The 13,664-nt window shown below is 36.8% G+C and overlaps 1 protein-coding gene across 1 annotated transcript in view; it reads left to right on the plus strand.

Annotated features, from left to right (window-relative positions):
• LOC139705502 (ankyrin repeat domain-containing protein 26-like) overlaps nt 1-13,132 on the plus strand; it is a 90,531-nt gene extending 77,399 nt beyond the window's left edge. The window contains exon 30 of the mRNA XM_071611725.1: nt 12,155-13,132. Within this exon, the coding sequence (XP_071467826.1) occupies nt 12,155-13,132 (978 nt within the window). The remainder of the gene's footprint in view (nt 1-12,154) is intronic.
• Nucleotides 13,133-13,664: the final 532 nt, after the last annotated feature.

Consider the following 13,664-nt stretch of genomic DNA (forward strand, 5'->3'; position numbering starts at 1 on the left):
ACTGGCGGGTCAGGCCCAGCGGCCTGCCAGCGTGGTACACACATCAACCCAACTGGAGTAGGGGCAGAGCAGAGCCTTTGCCCGCGCCCGGATCAGGCCCCGCCGGTGTGGTGGTCACGTGACCCCAATTGGAGTGGGGGCGGAGCGGAACCGCCACCCGTGCCCGCAGGGTGAGCAGAACTGCAACCAACCTGCAGATCAGGCCCAGCGGTCCGCAGGCGTGGTAGGAGGGGCAGGGCAGAGCCTGCCGGCGTGGTACACACATCACCCCAATTGGAGTAGGGGCAGAGCAGAGTCGCCGCCCGTGCCAGGAACAGGCCCAGCGACCTACCGGCATGGTAGTCACGACACCCCAATTGGATTAGCGGCAGAGCAGAGCCGCCACCCGTGCCCGAAAGGTGGACAGACCTGCGACCGACCAGCGGGACAGGCCCAGTGGCCTGCCGGTGCGACAGACACATCACCCCATTTGGAGTAGGGGCAGAGCAGAGCCGCCGCCCGTGCCCGCAAGGTAGGCAGACCTGCGACCGACCGGTGGAACAGGCCCAGTGGCCAGCCGGGGTGGTAGACACGTCACCCCAATTGGAGTAGGAACAGAACAGAGCCTTCGCCCGCGCCCGGAACAGGCCCAGCGGTCCGCGGGTGTGGTAGACAAGTCACACCAATTGGAGGGGGGGCAGAGCAGAGCCGCTGCCCGCACCTGCAGAGTAGGCAGACCTGCAACCGACCGGCGGATCAGGCCCGGTGGCCTGCCGGCATGGTACACTCGTCACCCCAATTGGAGTAGAGGCAGAACAGAGGCGCCGCCCGCGCCCAGAACAGGCCCAGTGACCTGCCGGCGTGGTAGTCACGACACCCCAATTGGAGTAAGGAGAGAGCAGAGCCGCTGCCCGCGCATGCAAGGTAGGCAGGCCACCGCCCGACCCTGCAAGGGAGACTTTTCAACTATACAAGAGCAATATAAATATATAGGGGAAAAAACATTTCAAAAACACAACAGTTTCACCAAGCAGAAAGAAATGCAAGCAGTATGAAAAGACAAGGAAAGAAAGGACCACAAGCAATGCAGGTCAACTCAACTTTAGAAGAGGTAACAGCTGCAGCAAATGGAATGTCAGATAAAGAATTCAGGATATACATGCTTCAGATGATCTGGAGTATCAAGGAAGACATTAGACAGCAAAATCAGACAATGAAAGATCACTTCGACAAGGAATTACACAAACAAATCCAGGAAGCAAAGGATCAACTATACAGGGAGATAGAGGTTATAAAAAACAAACAAACAGAAATCCTAGAAATGCAGGAAGCAATAAACCAACTTAAAAACTCAATGGAGAATACTACCAGCAGAGTAGAACACTTAGAAGATAGAACATCAGACAATGAAGACAAAGTATTTCAACTGGAAAAGAACATAGACAGCTCAGCAAGACTGTTAAGAAACCATGAGCAGAACATCCAAGAAATATGGGATAACATTAAGAGACCAAACTTAAGAGTCATTGGGATACAGGAAGGTACAGAACTCCAAACCAAAGGAATGAGCAATGTATTCAATGAAATAATACGAGAAAACTTCCCAGACTTGAAGAATGAGACAGAATCCCAAATCCTAGAAGCCTACAGGACGCCGAATGTGCAAAATCATAAGAGATCCACACCTAGACACATTATAATGAAGATGCCCAACATACAGAATAAGGAGAGAATTTTAAAAGCTACAAGAGAAAGGAAGCAGATTACATTTAGGGGTAAGCCAATCAGGATAACAGCTGATCTTTCAACACAGACTCTGAAAACTAGAAGATCCTGGAATAACATATTTCAAACACTGAAAGAAAATGGGTTCCAACCAAGAATTGTGTATCCAGCGAAATTAAGCTTCAGGATGGGAGATGAAATTAAAACCTTCCACGATAAACAAAAGTTAAAAGAATTTGCAGCTAGAAAACCATCTCTTCAAAACATCCTTGGCAAAACATTACAGGAAGAGGAAATGGAAAATAACAATGAAAACCAACAGTGGGAGGTAGGACAGTAAAGGGGGGGGGAAATAATCAAAGAGGAAAACAAACCATGTTTAGTAACAGAAATAAACAAATATGGCTGGAAGAACAACCCATATCTCAATAATAACCCTAAATGTTAATGGCTTAAACTCACCAATTAAGAGACACAGGCTAGTAGAATGGATCACAAAACAAGACCCAACAATATGCTGCCTACAGGAGATGCATTTGATAGGAAAAGACATACATAGGCTGAAGGTGAAAGGTTGGGAAAAATCATATCACTCATATGGACTTCGGAAACAAGCAGGAGTGTCCATACTCATATCAAATAAAATAGATTTCAAGCCAAAGTTAATCAAAAGGGATAAAGAGGGACACTACATACTGCTTAAGGGAACCATACACCAACAAGACATAACAATCATAAATATATATGCCCCAAACAATGGTGCAGCTATGTTCATCAAACAAACTCTTCTCAAGTTCAAGAGTCTAATAGACCACCATACAATAATCATGGGAGACTTCAACACACCTCTCTCGCCACTGGACAGATCTTCCAAACAAAAGTTGAATAAGGAAACTATAGAACTCAATAACACAATTAATAACCTAGACTTAATTGACATATATAGAATATACCACCCAAAATCAAGCAGTTACACTTTTTTCTCAGCAGCACATGGATCCTTCTCAAAAATAGATCATATATTATGTCACAGGGCAACTCTTAGACAATATAAAGGAGTAGAGATAATACCATGCATCTTATCTGATCATAATGGAATGAAACTGAAAATCAACGATAAAAGAAGAAAGGAAAAAGCATACATCACTTGGAGAATGAACAATAGGTTACTGAATGATCAATGGGTTATAGAAGACATCAAGGAGGAAATTAAAAAATTCTTAGAGATAAATGAAAACACAGACACAACATATCGGAATCTATGGGACACACTGAAAGCAGTTCTAAGAGGAAAATTCATTGCTTGGAGTTCATTCCTTAAAAAAAGAAAAAACCAACAAATAAATGATCTCATACTTCATCTCAAAATCCTAGAAAAAGAAGAGCAAAACAACAGCAAAAGAAGTAGAAGGCAAGAAATAATGAAAATCAGAGCTGAAATTAATAAAATCGAAACAAAAGAAACAATTGAAAAAATTGACAAAACTAAAAGTTGGTTCTTTGAAAAAATAAACAAAATCGACAGACCCTTAGCGATGCTAGTGAAGAGAAGAAGAGAGAGAACTCAAATTACTAGCATACGGGATGAAAAAGGCAATATCACAACAGACACTTCAGAAATACAGAAGATAATCAAAAATTATTTTGAATCTTTATACTCCAATAAATTAGAAGATAGTGAAGGCATCGATAAATTTCTTAAGTCATATGATCTGCCCAGATTGAGTCAGGAGGATATAGACAACCTAAACAGACCAATATCAATTGAGGAAATAGAAGAAACCATCAAAAGACTACCAACTAAGAAAAGCCCAGGACCGGATGGGTATACAGCAGAGTTTTACAAAACCTTTAAAGAGGAACTAACACGAATACTTTTCAAGCTATTTCAGGAAATAGAAAAAGAGGGAGAACTTCCAAATTCATTCTACGAGGCCAACATCACCCTGATACCTAAACCAGACAAAGACACTTCAAAGAAAGAAAACTACAGACCAATATCTCTAATGAACCTAGATGCAAAAATCCTCAATAAAATTCTGGCGAATCGGATACAAAATCATATCAAAAAAATTGTGCACCATGATCAAGTAGGATTCATCCCTGGGATGCAAGGCTGGTTCAATATACGGAAATCAATAAATGTTATTGACCACATCAATAGACTTAAAAATAAGAACCACATGATCATCTCGATAGATGCGGAAAAAGCATTCGACAAAGTACAGCATCCCTTTATGTTCAAAACTCTAGAAAAACTAGGGATAACAGGAACATACCTCAATATTGTAAAAGCAATTTATGCTAAGCCTCAGGCTAGCATCATTCTGAATGGAGAAAAATTGAAGGCATTCCCTCTAAAATCTGGAACAAGACAGGGATGCCCTCTCTCTCCACTTCTGTTCAACATAGTTCTCGAAACACTGGCCAGAGCAATTAGACAGACGAAAGAAATTAAAGGCATAAAAATAGGAAAAGAAGAACTTAAATTATCACTATTTGCAGAAGACATGATTCTATACCTAGCAGACCCAAAAGGGTCTACAAAGAAACTAGTAGAGCTAATAAATGAATTCAGCAAAGTGGCAGGATATAAAATCAACACGCATAAATCAAAGGCATTCCTGTATATCAGCGACAAATCCTCTGAAATGGAAATGAGGACAACCACTCCATTCACAATATCTTCAAAAAAAATAAAATACTTGGGAATCAACCTAACAAAAGAGGTGAAAGACTTATACAACGAAAACTACAGAACCCTAAAGAGAGAAATAGAAGAAGATCTTAGAAGATGGAAAAATATACCCTGTTCATGGATAGGCAGAACTAACATCATCAAAATGGCGATATTACCAAAAGTTCTCTATAGGTTTAATGCAATGCCAATCAAAATCCCAACGGCATTTCTTGTAGAAATAGAGAAAGCAATCATGAAATTCATATGGAAAAATAAAAGACCCAGAATAGCAAAAACAATGCTAAGCAGGAAGTGTGAATCAGGCGGTATAGCGATACCAGACTTCAAACTATACTACAGAGCAATAGTAACAAAAACAGCATGGTACCGGTACCAAAACAGGCGGGTGGACCAATGGTACAGAATAGAGGACACAGAAACCAATCCACAAAACTACAACTATCTTATATTTGATAAAGGGGCTAAAAGCATGCAATGGAGGAAGGATAGCATCTTCAACAAATGGTGCTGGGAAAACTGGAAATCCATATGCAACAAAATGAAACTGAATCCCTTTCTCTCGCCATGCACAAAAGTTAATTCAAAATGGATCAAGGAGCTTGATATCAAATCAGAGACACGCCGTCTGATAGAAGAAAAAGTTGGCTACGATCTACATACGGTGGGGTCGGGCTCCAAATTCCTCAATAGGATACCCATAGCACAAAAGTTAATACCTAGAATCAACAAATGGCACTTACTCAAACTAAAAAGTTTTTTCTCAGCAAAAGAAACAATAAGAGAGGTAAATAGGGAGCCTACACCCTGGGAACAAATCTTTACTCCTCACACTTCAGATAGAGCCCTAATATCCAGAGTATACAAAGAACTCAAAAAATTAGACAATAAGAAAACAAACAACCCAATCAACAAATGGGCCAAGGACCTGAACAGACACTTCTCAGAGGAGGACATACAGTCAATCAACAAGTACATGAAAAAATGCTCACCATCTCTAGCTGTCAGAGAAATGCAAATCAAAACCACCCTAAGATACCATCTCACTCCAGTAAGATTGGCAGCCATTATGAAGTCAAACAACAACAAGTGCTGGCGAGGATGTGGGGAAAAGGGTACACTTGTACATTGCTGGTGGGACTGCAAATTGGTGCAGCCAATTTGGAAAGCAGTATGGAGATTTCTTGGAAAGCTGGGAATGGAGCCACCATTTGACCCAGCTATTCCCCTTCTCGGTCTATTCCCTAAAGACCTAAAAAGAGCATGCTACAGGGACACTGCTACATCGATGTTCATAGCAGCACAATTCACAATAGCAAGATTGTGGAACCAACCTAGATGCCCTTCAATAGACGAATGGATAAAAAAAATGTGGCATTTATACACAATGGAGTATTACTCTGCATTAAAAAATGACAAAATCATAGAATTTGCAGGGAAATGGATGGCATTAGAGCAGATTATGCTAAGTGAAGCTAGCCAATCCCTAAAAAACAAATGCCAAATGTCTTCTTTGATATAAGGAGAGTAACTAAGAACAGAGTAGGGAGGAAGAGCAGGAGAAGAAGATTAACATTAAACAGGGATGAGAGGTGGGAGGGAAAGGGAGAGAGAAGGGAAATTGCATGGAAATGGAAGGAGACCCTCAGGGTTATACAAAAGTACATACAAGAGGAAGGGAGGGGAAAGGGAAAAATAATACAAGGGGGAGAAATGAATGACAGTAGAGGGGGTAGAGAGAGAAGAGGGGAGGGGAGGGGAGAGGAGGGGAGGGGGGATAGTAGAGGATAGGAAAGGCAGCAGAACACAACAGACACTAGTATGGCAATATGTAAATCAATGGATGTGTAACTGATGTGATTCTGCAATCTGTATATGGGGTAAAAATGGGAGTTCATAACCCACTTGAATCAAAGTGTGAAATATGATATATCAAGAAATTTGTAATGTTTTGAACAACCAACAATAAAAAATTTAAAAAAAAGAAACCAACCTATATGCCTTTCAACAGATGAATGAATAAAAAAATGGGATATATGTATGCATATACCTATACATATGAAGTAAATAGACACTCAATGGAATATTAGTCAGCCAAAAAAAGAATAACTTTGTCATTTGCCAGAAATATTTTGTTGTTGATTTCTGATCATGACTTCATAATCAGGGAACATATTGTGCATGGTTAAATTATTATGACATCTTAAATTACAATTTATTGTCTGATCTTAGCATCTGTTCCATTTTGGTAGAGAATGGTGGTGTTAAGCTTTTCTACATTCTTGCTGACTTTCTGCCTAATTTTTCTATTAGCATTGGTGATCATATAAATATATCATCTTTTTCATCAATTGAATCTTTTATCACTGTGCAATTGCCATGTTTATTGCTGGTAAGGTTTTGTAATATGAAATCTCATCTGGCCTTTATGTAGCCATTCCCATGAAGCCTTCTTTTATCAAGTGTCAGTGTGGTTTATCTTTATATTTTTAACCAATGTGTGTCTACATTAAAAAAGTATTTCCTGTAGGAAATGGGAAGCATATAGTTGTAGAAAGCACATTTCTTGTAGAAAGCATAGAGTTGAATCAGACTATTTTGTTCATACTAACAACCTGCCTTTTAATTTGAATTTTTAGAGCTTTTTGTTATATACATTTGGCCCTTGAACAGTGTTGGTGTCAGGAGTGTCACCCACCTGTGCAATCAAAGAAAATCTGTGTGTATATTTGAATCTGCAAAAATCAGAGGTACTAATAGACTGCTGTTGACCAAAGCTGTCTTCCTAATAGAAACAATTAACATATTTTGTATGTTAAAGATGTTGAATATGAGGGAAAATGTATAAAAACTGTGAGAGATCATTTTTTACTGTCATAGCCAATTTGCTGGAGACCAACTACTCCCAGGGAGATAATTAGCATCATGGGACCTTTTATGCAGCTGTTCATAACAACTCAGTAACCACAGGAGGTAACTACATAATTATTTGAGTAGTGCAGTTATATACTTGACATCTCCTGACTTCTCTGAGATCTTTCAAATTGATTCTAATTTCCTAAAACAAATCTGTGTATAAGACAACTCCCAGAGTTTAATCCTGTATTGTTCAATGGTTAATGTAGTTGGACTACCCTATCATCATGCTCTTTCATTTCTATCAGTGTTCCTCCCTTCAAGTGTAGTTGGTATTTCTTTTTTAACTATATCTTTCATCCTCCTCTTCTCCTTCTGAATTTTATTTTGGAAGTCAGTCTGGTTACTAGTAATGAGCTTGATATCCTTCCCAGTCTTGTTTTTGTGATTGTTCAGGTGATCAGCTGGTTATGAATTCTCCACTACTGGGAGTTGCTGATGACTCTACCCTTATCCTGTGAAATATCTATTTTTCCAGATTGACTGATGGGCAGAGACACCCTTCTTGGCACTCAGTGAACAGGAGACGGTTCCTCTAACCTTAAGCAATGCTTTTTCTTTGGGTCTCAGGTTGCTCTTGGCACTCCTTTGTCGTCCATTAGTCTGCTAAAAATTCAAAGGGGGTCCTCTGCAGATGTCCAGGATTCTTTCTCTGTAGTACTTTCTCCTCTCCTGCTCTATCCTGTGATGTCTCTGTGTCTTGGTTTTACCAGAATCTCAGCTCCATCACCTCAGCTCAGAGAGGCTGGTAGACTCTCCTTCTGCTTGTTCTTCTTGAATCACCACCTTGAAGCTCTCACAACAGGGAGATGGCACACTTACAAAGCTTACATCATTTGTTTCCTGTCTACTGGGGATCATTTTCCTCATTGTCTGAAGTGTCCACGGTCTTGGGAAATGCCGTTTAATATCTTTGGCCTGTTTTGGTTTGGGTAGTTTCTGGTGGGATCAGGAATCAGTACCTGTTACTTCCTCTTGGCCAAAAGCAGATTGTCATAGAGCCTCAGTACATGCTGTATGTTGACTGGAATGTTCTTCTTCACCCTCTGCCCAGCTGCTTCCTGATAATTTTCATTTCTCTGGGGAGTCATGTTTTCCTCAGGGAAAACTTTCTGTAGCTCTGATTCCATAATGTGATTACAGAACTCTGTTTCCCTACATTATCCATTTATTTGTCTGTCTTCTCCTCTACACTTTAAGCTAAAGAAGAACATGGATCTCATCTGGTAGGTTTTTCTACAGAATATATTATAATGTGCCAAAAGTTGTAGGCACTCCACGTGCATTTCTTCAGTGCATGAGTGCCTGTGAAAATGTACAGTCCTTCATATATGAAAAATATTCACATATTTGATTTTTATCATATTTGTTTTAAAAATTTATTGTTGATTGTTTTAAAAAAAATAAATTTTTGAATGTATTTTATTCATTTAAAAAATTTGCATTGCAATCATTGCTTCATGTTTTTTCCATTATATAGATTCTGTGAGCCTATCCAAAATCGAGGATGCAGTTATTTCATCTCAAAGAACAATTAAACATAGAAAATGTCACTGTTCACAGTGTTTACTATTTATAGAAAAACTTACAAAGATGGAAACTAAAGTTTGTGGACTGAAAATGAAGCTATCAGATGCAAAAAAAGTAAATGCCATGCTAGAGCATGAAAAAGCAGAGTGGAAACAGGAACTCTCTAATTTGAGGTATGATATCCTAACTTTAAAGAAATGTTTGAATGATCCTTTTTTTGCTGGAAAAAAATAATTTTATTAGTTCTTCTTAGTTACACATGAGAGAAAAATCCATTTTGATAAAATTATACAAGCATAGGACATTTTGTATTTCCTGACTTACCTTTTGGCATTTCATAAGGGAGAAAACTTCTAATTCTTCTAGAGTGTGAAAATCTTGGAAATAAAAACAAGTTGGTAGGAATGATTACTTCCACCAGTTGAATGCATATTCTTCCCAATCACAATTCTACTGGCTACATAAAAGCCCACTTTACAGGAATCTCAATATTCATTAACAAATAAAAGTTTTCGACTGTATTTTATTCATTTAAAAAATTTGTATGGCAATCATTGCTTCAAGAAACTTCATTTATAGGAATTGTTTTCTATATGTTTATTTTGACTACATCCTTCAAAATACAATTATTTATTTAAAGTAGAGACATTTTTAAAAGGTATTTGATCAGTATTTCTAAATTGTACTCTAGAAAATTTATGTAAATTTAGTATTCCAAGAGAGGATGAAATGGGCATTTTCCTCAATGAAGAAACATGTTTTGAAAAATTACACATTTTTTTCTTCTAGTGCCTGGGATGGAACCCAGGATTTTGCTCAAGTGTATAGGTCTGCTCCTGCTGAGCTATATCCCCAGATGCTGTCTTATTCTTAAGACCCATGAAATAAAATATGAATTAAAAAGTGATGACTATTTTATTCAATTTTTCTCATATATAAATAAAATAAGTTCAAATTTCTCTGGTAAAAGGACATATACTCTTTATTATTGGATTAAATATAAGGTTCTGTCTTGGAACAATTTTTACATTGTTTATAAAGTACATAATAATCAACAAGATCACTTGAAAGTGTTACCCAAAAAGAAATAATAAAAAGTGTAATACAAGGATTTATACTCCTTAGACTAGGAGTATAATATAGTAATGTGCTGTTGTGTGTTGTATGAAAACCTATGAAGGTACTATATTACATTGTGAATCATTTCAAGGGATATGTTTCATGTTTCATGAAGATAAACCTTATTTCCAGTAAACTTATAAACTGGTTTTTAAACAATAATTTTTTAAAACAACTTTAAATCATATTTAGAATTCAGGAGGAATACTTAAATTAAGTTTCAACTTGTGAATTTACAGAATCATCTCAAAATTTCTTTTGCATAATTTCTACCAGAGTTGCTAGTAACAGAATCTTACCCAATCACAGAATGTTCTTTATTACCTTTATATATCTAAACCTTTTATTTCTATATATAGATATATCCCCTTAGAGAGTTATTGAAGTAGGAAATAAAATGTGAAAACAAGAAGGGAAGTGTATTTGAGAACACAGAATTTGTATTAGGATAATAAATTAACATATGAAGAGCAGTTCATAAAGTGAACTTTTTTCTTTCTAACAAAATGAATTTTAAGATAACTTATTTAACTACAGATGTGAACTACAAGAAGAAGAGAAGAAGAGAAAAAATGCTGATCATCTTTTGAAAATAATTAAGCACCAGTTAAGAGAAAAAGAAGAGGATTATAATAAAGAAATGGAAACAAAAAGACAACTTGAAATGGCTCTGAAAACAAGAGATATGGAACTGAATACTGAAAGAAATAAGTTAAAGCAGGTAAAATAAGTGTCAAATTTCTTACTTTATTTCAACATTAATTATATTATTTGTATAATTTAATATATGTGGTCATGTTTCACTTAATGATTGGGATAAGATCTGAGAAAGGTGTCCTTCAGTAATTTCATCATTGTGCAATTTGATTTCAAGCCCCATTCCCCCTCTTTTCCTCACTTTCTCCTTCCTGTTATCCTCCTCTCTTCTCTATTAAGCATCCTTTTTTTCTATATGCATTAAAGTGAAATTGCCTTTGGTATCTTTATATATGAATATATAACATGATTTTGTTAAATTCGTTCCATTTATCTTCCCCTTTTCTGCCTTCCTACCTCTCATTCTCCTACATCTACTTCACTCATCTTTCCTGTATCTTTCTGCTCTCTGATCTCCTCTCCCACTGGCTTCTTTCCCATATTATGCTCTAGCTTCCACTTATGAAGGAAAACATTCGACCTTTGATTTTCAGTTGGGTTTATTTCACTTAGCATGATTTTCCCCATTTCTATCCATTTACTGGCAAATGCCCTTGTAACATTCTATTTTATGGCTGAGTAAAATTCTGTGGTGTATATTTACCACATTTTTTTTAATCTGCTCATCCATTAATGGACATCTGGCCTGGTTCCATAGCTTGGCTACTGTGAACTGTTCTGCAATAAACCTTGAAGTGTATTGCTGTGTGGTATGCTGATTTTAGATATTTTGGATATTCAAGGAGGAGTTGGAATAGCTGCATCACATGGTGATTCCATTCCTAGTTTTTTGAGTAATCTCCACATTGCTTTTGAGACTGGTTGTACTAGTTTGTAGTCCCAGCCACAATGTAAAGAGAGTGCCTTTCTCCCACATCCTCACCAACATTTGTCATTATTCATGTTCCTGATCATTGGTATTCTAACTGGAATGAGATGAAATCTTAGTGTAATTTTAATTTGCATTTCCATAATTTCTAGAGATGCTGAAGATTTTTCATATATTCTTGTCAATTTGTGTTTCTATTTTTGAGAAGTAGAATGTGTATAGAACATTTTCAGAAATGGAAAACCAAAAGAATTTTGGAAAATTTTTATCAGTCAAGTATATGTACAGCTAAGGCTCTCACTATGGCTTGGTTCTAAATATTAGAATGTAAACCTTTTTTTAAGCATGGTCACAGCTATTAATCACTGATTTTATGTCTTGGGTCTGTTGTACTTCAGGAAAAGTGTTCTTTAATTCTGAGATTCTTATAACTTATCATTTCTTTTGTACTCTCATAGATTCCCTTCAATTAACTTTTTGAACTTCTGGGAATATATGCTTTTATAAGGTCTGAAGTTTAGCTCTAATTTTTCTCCATATATATATAAAGTGTTGCAATGAATGGAGTCCAACTGGAGAAAAATTTCCAACTGGAGAAAAATTTATATATATAGAATTTTTGGAAATGAGTGCTAGCTAACTATTTCCTTGGTTTTGCTTAGGTTTCTACTAGCAATAAAATGGGAAAAGATCTGTTGGATAAATATCACAGGATAAAGGATATAATTGCTAGGAAAAGAATAGAAATAGACACAATAAAACATGAGAACCAAGAAAAGGAAAAGAAATACCTTGAGGATATTGAAATTTTAAAAGGAAAGTATGATGACCTTCAAAAGACAATCAAGCAGAAAGAGGAAACAGCTGGAGCGAATCCATTCCAGGATAATGAACAATTTAATAAGATGAAAGGTGAGATAACAATGCTAAAATTTCAACTGGAGTATGAAAAAGAAAACAGGGAAAGACTGGAAACAGAAGTTAAGTCGTACCATGCCACATTGGCTGCTGAACCCTTCCATCATTATGAAGGCCAGACATCAAAAGGATACCAAGAATTTGCTTTCCAGTCAGCCAGAGAGGAATACTTGCGTTCACAGGCCAAAATGAACTTTGATATCTCTCGCCTAAAAGTTCATAGTGAGGTTGTTTCCGAAGACCTTGTTAAGTATGAAGAAAGATTCTGTAGCCTAAAAAATAAAGTCTGTCAGACAAGACATGCTGTTAAAGAAATGACTTTGAATTTAGAAACTCTACAAGGAGACCTACGGCAAACACAGTGTCAGATAAAGAAAATTAAATACACATATCACAATGAACAAACTAAAGTGAATAAATATGATGGGAAGCAGGATTCCACAGAGGAGAGATTACAACCACAGACTGAAAATACATTGCTTCAACAGCAGTTGCACAAACCTCACAATGAATCTGTCAATAAAGACACAGTAATAAGTATCCAACAGCAATGTCATGATATTGTAGAAAAACTTCGAGCTGAGACTAAAAACCACTATCTCATTCTGGAAAACATAATTAATAAATTAAGCAGTAAATGTGATCGTATTGAAGAAAGACTGAATCAATATGAAAATGAGAAAACAGAAAGAACAGTAAGTACCAAGCATAAAAACATATGAATTACCTTTGAAGGAGAATTCAAAGTAATGTTTGCTTATGGCTAAATGTTGAATCTAATTGTGTGGAAAAATCCATACACTATAAATGTATTTGCTCTATCAACTCCAAAACAACCTCACTTCTGCCAAATTCACATTTGACCTAATTCCCAACACAAAGAAATAATCCATGTTTGAAGTGATGTCTGCTAATTTCCCTGCTCTGGTCATTATTCATTGTATACATGCTTTGAAATATCACACTGTACGTTATAAATATGTACAATTACGTGGTAATTAAAACTGAAGATTCAGAGGTACATAGTACTGCATTCAAAAATTTTTTTTCAGAATACAAAATAAATTTTATTGTGAATTTCAAATATACAAGATTTTTATTAATTTATGTTAGAACATAGGTACCTTATAGTTCTTATTTCCGAAGCATCAATAATTTTTAAAATTACTTTTTTTTTGGTTGTTCAAAACATTACAAAGCTCATGATATATCATCTTTCATACATTTGACTCAATTGGGTTATGAACTCCCATT

Source organism: Marmota flaviventris, chromosome 4 (genome assembly GCF_047511675.1).
Source record: "Marmota flaviventris isolate mMarFla1 chromosome 4, mMarFla1.hap1, whole genome shotgun sequence".
Classification (NCBI taxonomy): domain Eukaryota; kingdom Metazoa; phylum Chordata; class Mammalia; order Rodentia; family Sciuridae; genus Marmota; species Marmota flaviventris.